The 15,673-nt window shown below is 55.5% G+C and overlaps 1 protein-coding gene across 1 annotated transcript in view; it reads right to left on the bottom strand.

Annotated features, from left to right (window-relative positions):
• The window catches only part of NOL4L (nucleolar protein 4 like), a 64,159-nt gene that overhangs the window by 38,081 nt on the left and 10,405 nt on the right, over positions 1–15,673 (bottom strand). Inside the window, exons 2-3 of the mRNA XM_009562711.2 lie at positions 6,875–7,030; positions 2,965–3,076 (exon numbers count right to left, since the gene is read on the bottom strand). Coding sequence (XP_009561006.2) covers positions 2,965–3,076; positions 6,875–7,030 — 268 coding nt within the window. The remainder of the gene's footprint in view (positions 1–2,964; positions 3,077–6,874; positions 7,031–15,673) is intronic.

The raw sequence follows: 15,673 nt of genomic DNA, 5'->3' as shown, positions 1-15,673 counted from the left end.
GTGTGGAGAATCGATCCAGCCTCCAGCACGCTCCAAAGGGATGTGTGGTGTCCACCGGAAAGCGAGCTTAAGAAACAAGGGACAAGGAAGAAGGATTTCCAGGAGCTGAAGGTGGGAGGTTCCCATTCCTGCCTCTGAATCCCCTGGCTGGCTTGCATTTCCAGGGTCACTGGTTTCTCAGGCACCTCTGACACAGTCCCTTGAAAAAGAGCCTGCGCAAAATGTTTTACAGCACCTCAGCAAACCCATCAACCAAAACATAATGGGCCTGCTCTCCAGAAATGCTGAATATCAGCAAATCCCAGCGAAACTCAGCAGACCTGAAGATGCTTCACCCCTCTAGAAACACCAGCTCTGTGGTGTCTGGTTAAGGAATGACCCGACCCAAAAACCGTCTGTAACTGACTCAAACACCACATAGGTTTCACAAATCTGTACCAAGAGCCTACACGGGGTTTGCACAAATACCAGGATTCTTTTCCAGGCCCATGTAGTTCATCCCATGGCAACTAAAGCATTCCTGCCTGTGGACACAGGCAAGGGTGGCCAGAGCTGCTCAGACCATAAGCTCGCTCCAAAAGGAAGGTGCAAAGCTTTTAGGAACCTTGTAAATTAATTCCTCCCTTCTTTTCTCATGGCTGTCACCGGTCTCTGTCATGCTATGGATTAATAAAGAGCACTTCTATGCTCTCTGTATCAAGCACCCAAAATAACTCATGATTCTGCTGTATAAGGTCATCTCTTGTGATGACAAGATGCTAAAATCCCAGTGCCAGGGGTGCTTCTCCCAGTCCGGTTCTGCTGTGGAATGGGAAACAGCTCCCAAGAACATAATCTGGCTGGGGTCAGCAGGGTCTGAGTCTGTAAGAGTTCAGGAAAGCTTTTGCTAAGAGCGACAAAGGTAAAGCTGCTCTTCCCTTGAAGCACAGGGGAGGAGGTGAGCCTTTCCCACTGCTGCAGACTATGCTCTCCTGCCCTCCCCCTCACAGTCCAGGGTGGCAGAAACCAATGGGGCTCAGCAGCAGCTCAGCATCCTCACATGGGGAGGGACAGGGAGGAGCATGATCTTTGGTGCTCCAGATTCTGCCGGGAGCCACCCTGATGCAAATCTGGAATAACTCCAGTAGCAGCCACAAATTTACTGTGAATTTGGGCAACTGTGACAGATAAGAGTTTGAGCTAAGAAAGCTTTTTTTCTTCTTAAAGCTAACTGGAGAAGAAAGAAAACCTTTGTTTTAAAAGGCCTGGGGGACTCCCTGGGAACAATCCTGCATCCCACATCACAGGAGGAAGCTACCAGAATCCTTAGCTCATTTCTCAATAATTTATCCATATCACATGCCCCATGTGCTGGACATATAGATGGAACAGGCAGAACGGTTCAAAGTGAAATGGTTTCAGTCCTAATTCCACCCTTGTGTAACTCCACTGGAATTGGTCCTAATTTAATACCCGTGTAAAGAGACCACAGTGTAGTCCAGCGATGTTCAAAATTTCCCATGAGCAACACAATTTGCTTTTATGAATTACATGGGTGCCCTGCAGGGCTTGATGTCAGATATGTTTAATTAGGGATTTTTGTGATCACAGACGTGTTGAGTTTTTTTTAATGGACAAGAGAAGTAGGAAGAGATGGAAATTACTCTAATTTTTTCATCTGACTTAATTAAAATTTACCTGTACCTGCTTGCATGTGCGTAAGCACAAGCAAACGCTGAGGTGCTTCTTCTATGACCCCAGTGGGCTTTTTAGGTGATTTGCTCCTGATAAATTCCTGAACATGTATTAGCGAAAACAGACGCTCTAGCCCAGTAAAAGTTACCTTATCTAATCTGCTCTGTGCATTTTCACAGCTACTTAGTCACTATTTAGGTGCTGTTCAGAGCAGAAAGGCTCTTCTGTGCTTCCACTCTGACTGGACCTTTTACCTGTGGGTTCCTTTGTATTCCGGTTTGATTTATTCCTAAGAGAACTGCTAAGGGCGAAGCTTTATGAAAATAATTGATATTGTAGATTTGCTGAGGGGAGCCAGCTCTCAGCCCGGATCGTGGCTCCCACACTAGGAGCACTCTGGAGAGGACACACAGCACCTGGAGTTCTCCAAGAGAAGATGGGAGCCCAGTTACTGGGGAGCCCCAGGGATGGTGGGTGAGTAGGAAGGACCCCCTGCAGGAACAGCGATGCCTTTCATCATCTGCCTCCTGAGAAGGGGTTCCGAGCTCTGGGGCAGCAGCTTGGCTAGCATCAGGAGGACATTTGGGAAAGTGTCCTGGTTTGGGTCAAACCAACCGGCAACAACATCCCTGTTGGCCTGACTCATCCCTCCGCCCTTCCCGTCCACTGAGCCGGCTGCTGCGGCCGTTGTGCTCACAATGTCACCGGTGATGGACACGGTGCAGTCAGCATAAAGCTCAGGTTTGCTCCCAGTGAGGCCAAAGGCCAAAACTTCTCTTGACCCAATTGGAAAGAGGGATCGGACCCTTGGTCGGCAGAGAGGGAAGTGCTGCGGCAACGAAGCTCAGGCTCATAAATGCCTCGTGGGATTATTTGGGAGAGTTCCTAAAAAATACACCAGCACAGTGCATTTCAGTCATTAAAAAATTCAGAGTTTACAGGAAAAGCTTTGGGTCACATTTTTTTGGAAACCGAAGTTTTCACCTGACGGACTGATTTCAGACCTATCTGCAGTATTTTTGACCCTTGCTTTGTACGGTCGCACTGGGGAAGCTCGGAAAGAAAGTGAGACTGCTTCTGCTCTCTAAGTGGAAAACAGTGATGGACAAACCAGACTGAAGCAATTCTTTCAGCTCAGCTACAAAAGCGCATGAAAAATTACACGGGTTAGGAAACCCATTAGATTGAGGGGTATCTCATCGATGGGGCAGTGTCCTGACAGCTCTCAGGGATGCCCCGCTGGCATGGAATGCTGTGTCAGCTCTGCTGGCAGAATCCATTCGCCTTTACCTTTGGGCTCCAGTCCGTTGGAGTTGAAATGCATCCTCTTCTGGCACTCAGTGCAGCTCATCAGGAACCTGGTCACAGCTTCTCTCGGGAGGAAAGCATAGGTCTCTGCAATCTGGGGAAACAACGAGACGGCTGTATGTCCTGAGCGAGGAAGAATGCCAAACGGAGCGAGGGCGTGGGCACCCTCCCACCTCATCTACTCAGCCCGGCCAGGGACCCAGTGACCCACAGCAACCACCCTTCCCTTCAGCCTGAGCCTGGGATCCCTCTGTCCCTCCCTCTGGAGCAAGTGTTGATGGAGGAACACTTTGGGAAGGTAGCTGTGTGTCAGAAGGGCACTGGGACACAAATGAAGACCCCCTCGGACTCCCTGCGTAGCCACTCCTTCCCAGGAACTCCTTTCCTTTCCCCCTCCAAGTCTGGGAAGAGCGAAGCTGCGAATGTGTATGGATCAAACGGGAAAGCGAGGCCTCGTCAGCTCTGTTTGCATTGTTAATTACCATCACACCAGTAACCTGAAGAATCCATTAATCTTTGGTAAGGGCAGGTCACTTCTCCCCACAATGACAATCAATTACTGTTAATAATACTTTGCACTTCTGTGACATATTTCATCTAGGGAATTGCAAACATTCTCACAAACAGCAGTGAATGAAGCCTCCTGGACCTTCGCGGGGTATTTGTGTTTTGCAGATGAGGAAAAGCTAAGGATAAATATTTTAAATTTGGATACTAGAAGTTAAACCTTATATCCAGCCCTAAGCCCCCAACAGAAGGTGCCTGGCCATCACAGAGCCCTGTTATTCCAATTAATCCCTGCCAGCAGCAATTTTACAGCATTTCTAAAGATCAAGATGAGGTTACGTGGAGCAGGGACGAGCCAATTTTAATGTAGAGTTCTTTAATGCCAGCAAATCACAGAGCCTGACCTTCTGCGTAGCACAAGTCAGGGAACATCACCTAGGTTCTCCTGCAGCCCAGTAGCCTGTGGTTTGCCTAAAACATCTTCCAGGAAGACATCTGGTCTTAATTGGAAGGCGTTAGGAGGTGGAGAGCCCACCTCTCACTTTGGGGTTGGCTCCTCCAGTTAATCACCCATCCTGTTTGGTCTGAGTGACTTGTCCCAGCTCGGTGCTCCCAAACCAGGGGCCACGACCCCAGCAGGGGTCACAGCCCTTACAAGTGGGGTCATAAAGCAGACAGAAATTCAATTGTTTGTGCCAGTCCTCGAGGCTGCGAGCCCGGCAGAAGTGGGGCTCCGAACGGGAAGCACGGCTGCAACCAGACACCTCGGGAGCCACTTGGCCGGTGACAGGGCCAAGCCAAGAGGGCAGCCCAGTACATCCCAATCCCCCTCCTCTGGTGGTGGGCAGCACCCTCCCACCTTATCTTGTTAACAAAAGTTAAAAATACCTATATTCCAAGCATCTTCCTGTCCTGCCAATGCTTGAGCTTGGAATAAAACAATGTTCCAGCAGCGGCTCGATGGGGCAGAGGGCAGGGGATGCTGGATCCTGGCCCAGCAGCCTGGTGACCTAGGAGTGGTGGTGGGAGGGAAGGAGAGACATCCATCTCCACTGAGCGGCAGCAGAGCCCGAGGTTTTACACCACGCTCATGCCAGATGGGTGGAAAGTTCAGGCAGGGACTTCGTCCCAGTCGATCAAATGGAGGATGCAGAGCCTGAGCCTCATGGGATTCTCCTGTTTAGCTACAGCCCCATCGAGCCCTGCTGGGACCCAGCGGATGCTCAGCTCAGCCTTTGCCTCTGTGCAATATTTATCTGTGCACGAGCACTAGGGAATCCCTCGGAAATGCCGGAATGAGGGGTCTGGAAATGGCTGGTGGGAACGTGGTGTTGTGGCGCAGGCTGAGAACAGTCCCTCGGTGCTGCCCGTGGGCTGAGCCCAGCTTCCCGGCCTCTTTTGCTCCAGCAAGCCCACAGTCCCTGCTGCAAACGTTCAGCTAATTTTAGTGATACAGTTGTTATTTCTCAGCTGATTTGATGCTCCGCAGAGCAGACAGCTTCCTTGATGAGTTATCTCCCATCCGAACTCCCTTTCTGATTGCCTCCCTCCGGAGGTCACGGACAAGGGCAAACTCTCCAGTGCCTCTAATCAGAAACGGTGGGGAAAGAGAGAAGGAGAGGAACGGCCGGGGACACGGCCGCCTCCTGAGCTGTCTGCCCAGCAGCATCTCTTTGTGCACCCTCTTTGGTGTGGGGTGCGCGATGCAGCGTTTCGCCTTCCAGCCCCCTTCCAGCAAAGGCACTCCAGGGAGACAGGGCAGGAGCAGGGCCAGGCAGCCCAGCCAGAGCCCTGCCAGGTCAGGAGGGGATACGGCTGCTGATGTGATGATCTCAGCTCAGGAGGGAGACGGAGGGGTGGAGCGTGAAGAGCTCTGACTGCTGCGAGCAGGCCTGGGAAAACAGACGGATGCAGCCTGCTCCCCCGGGGGCTGCGCGGGGCACAGATTAGTCCTCCAGAGAGCAGGATTGAAGGAATTAGGGGAGGGTCGGAGTGCTCTGCTGGGGAAAGGAGCACAGAGTTTGTGAATTACGGTCATGCTGGTGGGGCTGCCCCCCTCCCTGACTATAAATAGGTCACTTGTGCCCAGTGCAGGAGGGTCAGCGCGTGCCCCCGCAGCGGCTGGGATGGAGCGCACAGGGCACAGAGCGATGCCGCCAGCAGTGGGCCCAGGGATCTGCTCCCCGGGGGCTCCCAGGGGCACAGGAGGCTGCAGGGCACTGAGCTGCCCCTCCGGCAACACCAACGGGCTGAGCCATCAAAGGGCTGGGGCAGACACAGGACAGACTGCACACACCGAGAATCATGCAGAGAATCATGGAATGGTTTGGGTTGGAAGGGACCTCAAAGCTCACCCATTTCCAGCCCCTGCCATGGGCAGGGACACCTCCCACTGGATCAGGGGGCCCAAAGCCCCATCCAGCCTGGCCTCGAACTCCTCCAGGGATGGGGCAGCCACCACTGCTCTGGGCAACCTGGGCCAGAATCTCAGGCACCATCACAGAGAGCAGGGCAGCCTGCACAGACCTCTCCAAGATGATGTATACACAAGAGAGATGAGCTGCCAGCCAGCCACTTCTGTCTCTAAGCGACCTGGTCCTTAGGGCTGTGGGATTCAAGGGAGTAGCTCGGTTTTGGACAGTAAATTCAGCTCTTCTTGTAAAAGGAGAGCCCAAATGCTTGCATCGAAGGGCTATGCAGCGTCAGGAGAAACAGCAAGCTCCCTGGAGATGCACACTTCAAGCTAAATTATTCCTGACCTAACTAGAGTGGTTTCAGGACGGATAGAGCTGGCTCTCAGCATCCATGGAGCACCTGACGAGCCTTAGCTTGGTGCCTGCCTCCATTTTATAACAGAGGAAACCCAGGATGGGCTGGTGAGAGCATCCCCTGGGCCAGGGAAGAGGGTCTGGCTCTGGCCACGCTCCAGCCCCTTCCTGGCTGCTCCCCCCCTTCGAGGAGCACGTGAGAGATTTCCCTCTGGCCAAGGGCGACAGGGAGGCAGATGGCAGGGAGCAGAGTGGGCAGGGGACTGGGCAAACATCCCCTTATCGTCAGTAATACCGAGCACTTCTCTCTCTCTCTTTGTTTCCCCCCAGACGTGTACAGTTGTCTTTGTATGACTCACTGGGTCTTTCCTCTCCAAGCAGCCGTACCCTTGTGCTGCCGCTGCAGCCCGGTTTCCCGTCTCCTGAGCACAGCTGCTCTGCCTTTAAACGACTCCTTTCTCACGCCTCCCTGCACAGGCAAACAGGACTCTGCTTCGCCTCTGCCTCCGGCCAGCGGCTCCTCTCCTGCCTGCCCATCATCCCCATCCCGCGGGATGCCCGCTACCCCTGTGCTCCCGTCCCCTCGCAGCCCAGGGCACGCGGAGGAGGACTCTCACCGCTCGGTAGGTTTTCTTCTGCCCAGCATGTTTGGGTGCTTTGCCCGGCTCCGATGAGCTCTCAACATGCATCGAGTATATGATGTCAAAGAAATCTTCCACCACAGCCACGCGTTTCAGGGAGATGCCCTCGGGCTCCGACAGTCCATCTGCCCCCTACAACAGCGCAGGCAAGAGGAGTTAGTGTCAGCGGTGGGTGACAGGGGTGACGAGATCGGCCAGGGGCTAACGCGGTCGGAGGAGGCAGAGTCGCAGCGCTCCAGCCTCGGGCTGCCTTGGGCACGGGGGATGCAGGGGATAAATTAAACAGTGCTCCAGGGAGGATCCTGCTGGAGCCAGGGCAGTGGCGGCTGCTGCTGCTGTGCTGCTGAAGCTGCCAGGGAAACTGGGCCAGGAAAAAAAAAACAAGTGTAGAGTCCAGAATGGAGTCACAACCAATCAAGAAATTCAATTTTTGTGATTTGGGATGATTTTGCTAAGCAGGGAACAGGCAGAGGAGGTTCATTAGACTTCTACATGGTACTAAACCACCCTGGGAAGCCCCACAATGCAGAGCACCCTCAGTTGCTGCAGTCCCTCCGGACACGGCTCAGCCAGCAGGACACGGTTTCACTGTGATGCCAGGATACGGCCCCTAAAGGAAGGAGACAGCATCACCCTCCTTCCCTGCACTGACCTTTCCAAGGCACCCTCCCTCTCTCGCATACGCAGAGCAGCTGAGCGCTGGCAGCAGCCGCACAGCTCTTTGTGTGTTAGGATGTGCTGGAGAGGAGGCAGTAATTCTGCCACACGGCAGTGGTGACAGACTGGTGGGAGTGGGAAGTGTGGGGAGCAGTGCTCCTCTGAGCCGACTGGCACCAATGGTGTCAGCTCGTGCTGGCAGGGAGAGCTGTGGGAAGGGGAGGCAGCCTTTGGGCCCCCGGCAGCTGCTTACAGTGTGGGCACAAAGCACTGGAGCAGGGAGCGCTGATGGGAGGCAGCCAGGGGCTGCTCGAATGGCTGGGGGGACCAAGAAAGGGTCAGGCTTCGGGAGGGCACTCAGCTTCTTCTTTGAAAAGATGCTATTATTGCACAGCTAGACGCATGTATACAAAATAAAAAAAATATATTATACTTACATATAAATGTATATACACACACACTATCCCTTTGAGGTCTGCCTTCCAAAAAAGGCACGCACAGACGCAGTGGTACCCACACAGCAACCCGCACCATCTCAGCGACCGCAAACTGCCTTTTCCAGGTGCATTCACGCATCTGCGAGTGCAGGCAGAGGTTGGCAGGGGTCTGCAGGCAAAGGGAACACCCAGTCTCCCAACCTTGATCTCTTGTTGTTATCAGTGGCTGCTCACGGTCTATGGATTGAATAAATGCTCTTCTTAAGCCACTAGTCAAGGGACTCCCAAAAATCAATCACTTAGAGGCACTGCCTTCTGCTAAAGACTCCCCAGCATCTCAGGGAAGCAGTCTTTTAATGTAAAGCGCTATTAAAGTTGCCTCCTCGCCCCAGTTTGGGACAGAGGCTGCCTTACTGGGCATGGACGGCAGTGGGATGGGTCAGTGTGCCGACATCAGACACAGGCACAAGGATTTTCCAACACAAACCACCTCTGCCTTCCCTGGGGAACCCTGAGCTGTACATAAAGGTGGCTGTAACAAAGAGAATATTGAGAATGAACACAAGGGGCAGGGTGGCAGTGCCGCTGTGGTGGGGGTCGGGAAACTTGGCCCCAGGGACTGTGTTTGAGGGACACAGATCTAATTTCCTCTGTCACCATTAGGGGAGTTTCACTCTAATCGAGGGCATGGACATCCCCTGCCAAGGAGGAGTGGGCATTAGGAAGCTTCCTACTGACCAATAATCTTGTGAGCAGGGTTGAAGTGTGGATAATTAAAGAAACAGGACAAAGGAGAATGCACCAGGAGCAAAGCAGTCAGATGCAACAAGCAGAGCCCTCAAAATTAAGGCTGTAACCAACCCCGTACACAGATCGCCATTTCCAGGGACATCCCAACCAACCAATACACTCCTCCCTGCACTGCCAAGGCTTCCCTGTATCCTCCTCGGTTTCAGAACAAATGCAGCTCAGGTAGCCTCAAGGTCTGGTCATCACTACAGCTTCTCTGCTCCCAGCCCTGCCTTCCTCTCCACCCCAGCTGGATTCCGGAGCTGGCTCCTCCATATCCCATCCCCTGCAGAGAATCTCCCCTGGCTCTCCTCCATCCCCTCGGCAGCCTTGTGACTTCTCTCCCTGTGATGGTTGTTTAGCTCTGGGAAGCAGGTGAGATGCAGGCAGCATCAAAGCCACTGGCTGTAAGAAGCTGTATAAAGGATTACAGAGGTTTATATCTAGCAATAGAACCAAATGTTGACCTGGGGTTGAAGAGGACAGCAGCACTATACGGTCCCACGTCCCTCTGGTTCCTCCTTCCACACCCACTATTGCTCATGAGTATTCAAGGCATGAGTCACAGCCCATAATGTCTCAGAACTGCTTAAAACCCCTCAGGTTTAAAAAGCAATAAAAATTCCATTGGGAAGAAGCATGAGAACAAGGGATGCTTTTACCCCCTCCTGCTGTTTGGGCTTTATTGGAAGTCACCTGCCCCCCAAAATGAGTCAAAGCCCTTGAGCACAAAGCTCAGCCTTGACACAAGTGCTGGGGAGCAGGCGGCATTTCAGGTGCTGAGAAGTCCCTCTTCCACCTTACAGGCTTCCTCTTTCTCTCTGCATTTGCCCACCATTAGTTTGTCTGTCTCTCTTCCAGGTCTCTCCTCCCTTTCCATCCCTGCGGACCCATCTCCTGCCTCTTCCTAACCTTCCCGTCCTCGTTAGTGCTCTCCCTCCTGTCCTCCAGGTTATCCATCTTTTTGCCCCCATCTCCTCCAGTCCCACAGCTCTTTGCCTGCTCCTCCTCGCACCCCGCAGCCCCTGGAGCCCCGTGTCTCCCTACCCTCCAGCCCCTCGCACTCCTCTGCTCTGCCCCTCTCTCCTCCCACACCCCCGCTCTCCTACCCTCCCAGCTTCCTGCACCTCCCACACCGCCCCCTCCCGCATCTCGCCCTCTCCCGCACCCCCCCTCCTCTCCTAATCTGCACCTCCCGCTCTCCCGTTTCCCTGCCCGTTGCGTCCCCTCTCGCTCTCCTGCACCACCTGCTGTCCCGATCACCCCGCTCTCCTGCATCTCCCACTCCTCCATCCTCCCACACCTCCCGCTCTCCCAACCCCCCCGCCCTGCGCCCACCCTGCTCGCCCTGAGCTCCTTCCTGCTCGCCTTAAGCTCCCCCTTGCTGGCCCTGCGCTCCCCTCTGCTCGCCTTGCTCTCCCCCTAGCTCGCCTTGAGCTCCCTCCTGCTCCCTCCAGCTCGCCCTGCGCTCCTCCCAGCTCGCCCGGAGCTCCCTCCTGCTCGCCTTGAGCTCCTTCCTGCTCCCCCCAGTTCGCCCTGAGCTCCCCCCAGTTCGCCCTGAGCTCCCTCCAGCTCGCCCGGAGCTCCCCGCTGCTCACCCTGAGCACCACCCCGCTCACCCCCAGCCCTGCGCTCCCCCCCTCACTCTCCCTCCCGGAGCGGCGGCAGGGCCGGAGGGCGGGGATGGAGGGCGTGACCGGGACCCGCCCCCCCCCCCCCCCCCCGCTGGCAGGTACCGGGGTAACCATGGCAACCGGCGGGCCCTCCGCTCCCGGTGCTCAATCCGCTCCCCCGGGCCGGGCCGGGGCCGCGCACTCCGCATCCCGCCCTGCATCCTGCCCCGCATCCCGCCCGCTCCACTTCCCACACGCATCCCGCCCCACATCCTGCTCCGCATCCTCCCCGCATCCCGACCGCTCCACTTTCCACCCTCATCCTGCTCTGCATCCCGCTGCGCATCCCGCCCCGCATCCTGCTTTGTATCCTGACCCTGCATCCCGCTCCACATCCCACCCACATCCCACCTGCAAGGGATTGAGAGAGGGCAGGGATGGGTGCAGTCAGGGGTGGGTGCAGTCAGGGATGGGTGCGGGCAGGGATGGGTTCAGTCAGGATTGAGGTGCAGGCAGGGATGGGGTGAGGGCAGCGATGGGGTGCAGGCAGGGATGGGTGCAGGCAGGGATGATGTGAGGGTAGGGATGGGTGCAGGCAGGGATTGGTGTGGGCAGCGATGGTGTGCAGGCAGGGATGGGTGCAAGCAGGGATGTGTGCAGGCAGGGATGATGTGAGGGCAGGGATGGGTGCAGGCAGGGGTGGGTGCAGGCAGGGGTGGGTGCAGGCAGCCTCTGCTGCCCCCAGCCGCTCTGCCCACACTCCCCGCTGCTCTCCTCAGCCCAGCCACGTCCCACACACAGACCTGTGACCATGGCAGCCCGTCCCACCCAGCTCTTTCCCGCTGGGTGTCTGCAGGCCCTGCGGCCACTCCTCAGCTGCCCGGCCTGTGGGGAAACACTGGCACCATCAGAGGGATTCCCAGCTCAACCACCCTGCTGGGTTCTTGTGGGGCAGCAGCCCTAAGGCCACAGCTGCCATCAGACCCCCTCAGCACTGCCTCGCAGTGACCTCCATCCCGACCCTCTGCGACACCAGACTCCAGTCCTGGGCAGCTCCACAGAGAGGCCAAGGGATGGGCAGCAGGCACCATGCAAAGAGCTCCCCATCCCTGCAAGCCCTTCCCCACCTCAGACTCTGATTTGGGAGAAGCAGGGAAGATTTCATCTCAACTGCAAGCCAGGGATCCAGCCCTCGGCAGACTGGTGCTCCCAGCCCCTCTTCAGACCGATCTGAGGAGGGGGTACTGCTGCGGGAGCTGGCACCCACCCGGGCTGAGCTCAACAGCCCAGAGGGTCCTAGTTCTGCCCCCGCACCGGCTGGCAGAGTCCATCTCTGCCTCCTCCAGCGGGGTGGCAGCTCTCCTGGGGCACGGGAAGCTGCCTGTGCTGCTCCACAGGGAAGCATCGCTTTCCAGAGAGGGATACACGGGAGAGCCGTGGGACAGGGGCTGATGGAGCTGGAGCGGGATGGGAGGGAGCACCAACCGCTTCCCCATCTGCTGTGTTCAACGCAGATAAAATGCTGCCCTGGCCTTCGTGCGGGGCCGATAGCAGCCGAATTCAGCTTCCTGTGAGTCAAAAGCCGCTTCCTGCCTGCACAGCCCTGCCTGATAATGGCTGCACTCTGTTCTCCGGCCAGGAGCAGCCCCTCTGCCCTCACCACTGCTCGCGCTGCCCACATGAAAGCGCTCGCCTCTGTATCTCCCTGCCACAGCATCTCCCTCCAGCGCCGAGTCTCCCAGCACGTTAAACTCCAATTTCCCACTGCTGCCACCCTCATTCCCGGGACATGGAGGTTTGGGGCCAGCTGCATCGAGCTGCCCCTCAAGGTCACTTCCCTCGCAGGCAGGAGAGAGGCGGCATCGCTCGCTCTGCCTGCGTTCCTGCTCCTCGCCGGCAGCGGGGCACGGCTGCCGTCCCTTGGCTGGGTCAGGGTGAGGGTTCCCCGGTTCCACGCTGGTCCGAGTCGCCCCACGGCATGACCGCAGGTTCCCCAACCTACGCCTGCGGCAACCGCCCGTCCCTCACCCTGACTGTGGGCCCCTGGGGGCTCCCTCTGCGCGGCAGTGCCACCACATACCTGTGCTGAGATGAGCAAGCTCGGGTCTGTTTTATATATAAAACACTCTGCTGCTCTTTTCTTTTTAAAGAGCCTTTTCTAATTTCCTACCGACCTGTGTTCTGTTCAGAGGAAATTTCTATTCTTTAGAAAATAATTATCAGCTGTAACGGGGAAGGGAGTGGGTACAGAGAAAAGCAGTTGGGCAGAAATCACTCGGCCCGTTTTCACAACCCAGGAGGACAACTGTGTCCTGAGCTGCATCAAACGCAGCGTGGCCAGTGGGGCAAGGGAGAGGATTCTGCTCCCTTACTCTACTCTCGTAAGAAACCACCTGGAGTCCTGTGTCCAGCTCTGAAATCCTCAACATAAGAAGGACATGGATGTGTTGAAACAAGTCCAGAGCAAGCCATGGAGATGATCCAAGGGCCGGAGCACCTCTGCTATGAGGACAGGCTGAGAGAGTTGGGGTTGTTCAGCCTGGAGAAGAGAAGGCTCCAAGGAGACTTTAAAGCAGACTCCTAGTAGGGAAAAGGGCTCCAGGAAAGCTGGGGAGGGACTTTTTTCAAGAGCCTGGAGGGATAGGTCAAGTGGGAATGGCTTTAAATTGAAAGGGGGAAGATTTAGATTAAATATAAGGAAGAATTTCTTCACAATGAGGGTGGTGAGGTCCTGGCCCAGGTTGCCCAGGGAAGCTGTGGCTGCCCCATCCCTGGACGTGTTCAAGGCCAGGTTGGATGGGGCTTTCAGCAACCGGATCCAGTTGGAGGTGTCCCTGCCCATGGCAGAGTGGATGGAACTGGAGGATCTTTAAGATCCCTTCCAAACCAAACCATTCTAAGATTCTATGATACAGTGAGGAATGAAATCCTGCTGTGCCAGAGACATCCCCGTCAGGTGCTTCCGCGATGCCGCCTCAAATACATCTCCCTGGACAGTCCACCGCCTCCCTGGCTGCCTCCCATGCCCAGCACTGGGTACCACTGGCAGACGGAGCAGCGAGCACGGAGCACAGCCCACCTCTGCAATTACTCCTTCTGCACAGGCTTCAGCACTGAAACAGGCGTTGTATTTCAATATGGACTCTTACAACTTTTGATCAAGAAACCGTTCTTGGTACTTCTCATCTCTGGAAGCCAGCCCTTGATTGGCTTCTATATTTAGACTTCTCCAGGGCTTTAGGAAGTTCACTCCTCATGGTATTTAGGTGTAGGATGAAAGCAGCTTTTGCGGGGGATATGTTAAACCACAGCAGGCTCCCTCTGCTAATGCTGCGAGGAGAAAGAAGAGCTAGATTCCTCAAACTTCCCTCTTCCTCTTGTCCCTTGTGCCACAGGCAGAGTGCGTGCCTTAGAAATAGGCACCTGGGAGATGCTGGTCTGAGGACAATATCAGCGGTGCTGCTCATAAGAAAAAGAACCCATCAGAAGAATATGGGAAATGCTCTCACTTCCAGAATCTCCTTTTTTTTTTTTCCTTCAGCAAAATATTTTGCTGGGAAATTTTTCTGCTCATTTCTGGTTGAAAAATGGGGGAAAAGTGGCTGCTGAAGTGTCGCTGTTGTTTCTCTGCACTAAGCATTTATGTCATTTTGCACAAACCACCAAGCAAACACGAAGCCCCATCCTGCACTTACAGCTCAGGTCCTCCTCCCTGCAGTGAAACAGCCCAGGCTCTGCGGATCAGTTGAGCTCCACTCCAGCCCACGAGAGTTCATTTCTCCAAGGGAAACCACAACACAAAGCACCAGTCCTCTTCCCAATGCAACCCGTTGGCTCAGGCCAGGGGCCGTCGGAGCAGCGTGCCCGCGGCTGCCAGCCTGCGCGGGTGCATTCGCATTGTTTCTCTACCCAGAACTGTAAACAATACTTTTTTTTTGCAAAGTAAATACTTCCTCGTGAGGGGGAGCGGGCGCATTATTTTTAGATGGCAAACAAAGCTGAGGTGTGTGTCTTTCAGTGGGGCACAGGCGCCTCTGATGAGCTGCTCTTCCAGCAGCCGCAGCTGAGCCATTGAGATAGGTCCAGGCCTTCACTCTGACCTCAGTTTATTCCTTTCCCGGCTCCCAGGCCTGGGAATGAAAACACAGAAGCCTGGGAGGGGCGAGCCTGGAAATGGCAGCCCTGCCTCCAGCTGCAGAGAGGGCCCAGGTGGGCTGCGGGCTGTGCCGCACGGTGCATCGCCAGCCAGTGCTGCAGGACCATGGGTGAGCATCAGGTCTGGTGCATGGCTGCTCCCCTGGGGAACAGGGCTGCCTTCCAACCTGAGCTTCACGGAGGAGGGAGGAGAAGTCCGGCAGGCAGAGAGGCTTGCTCGGATGCCTGCTCTTCCCAGCCTTGCTCGGATGCCTGCTGTGCCCGGGAGGCAGAGGACATTTTGCACTGCGCAGGAGAGCAGAGCTGCCTCCCTGTGAGCAGCAGGCTGCATGCCGGCAGGGGAAGCCGGAGGAGCAGCTGGATCTGGCACGCAGAGCTAAACACAGTGCTCCCCAATAACCGTGACCCCGCGCCTGCCTGCCAGGAGCGAGCTGGGAGCCAGCGCTGCCCTGCCTGCACTGAACTGCCTGCATTGTGTCTTGTCTGCACTGCTCTGCCTGCACCATCCTGCCTGCACCATTCGACCTGCACTGCTTTGTCTGCCCTGCGTCCTGCTTGCCCCATCCTGCCTGCCCCATCCTGCCTGCAGGTAGGGTCACAGGGCAGACAAGCAGACACTTTCAAGGGTGACAAAATATGGGGTGTGATGGAGCAGCCTAAGCTGTCACCAGAGCACCGTTCCCCTTGGGTCGGGTGAAAAAGGCTGCTGTGACCTTGTGAGCAGAGCACCCCACTGACCTGCCTAGAAAATCGCTTCCCTGGAACCGGGCTCTCCCCAGCTGGCAACTGGGGATCACTGCACCGCATGGCTCTGTGGCATGTGGGACCTGTGTAGGAAGAGTGTTGCACTGTGGCTCACTAATGGGGAGTCTGTCACAGACAGTTTTGTTTGGGGATTATATTAATTTGGAGTAATCTTGCCTATTTTGAAATAGGTAGAGATAAAACGTGAGTGTTGAGGGATTTTAATAAATCTGTAAAGACAGCATCAATTGCACCTGGATCTTTGGCTCAATGATCTGGGGGGCGTGCTGCAGGGGTAGGAAAAGGGGGCAAAATGCTAGACCGCATTTACTGTTAGAAGAATTTTTATATTCCATAGCATCCTGAAAGAAACCTAAAAA

This window comes from Cuculus canorus, chromosome 16 (assembly GCF_017976375.1).
Source record: "Cuculus canorus isolate bCucCan1 chromosome 16, bCucCan1.pri, whole genome shotgun sequence".
Lineage (NCBI taxonomy): Eukaryota > Metazoa > Chordata > Aves > Cuculiformes > Cuculidae > Cuculus > Cuculus canorus.
The sequence above is the reverse complement of the archived record's forward strand: the minus strand, read 5'-3'. Positions and strand labels throughout refer to the sequence as shown.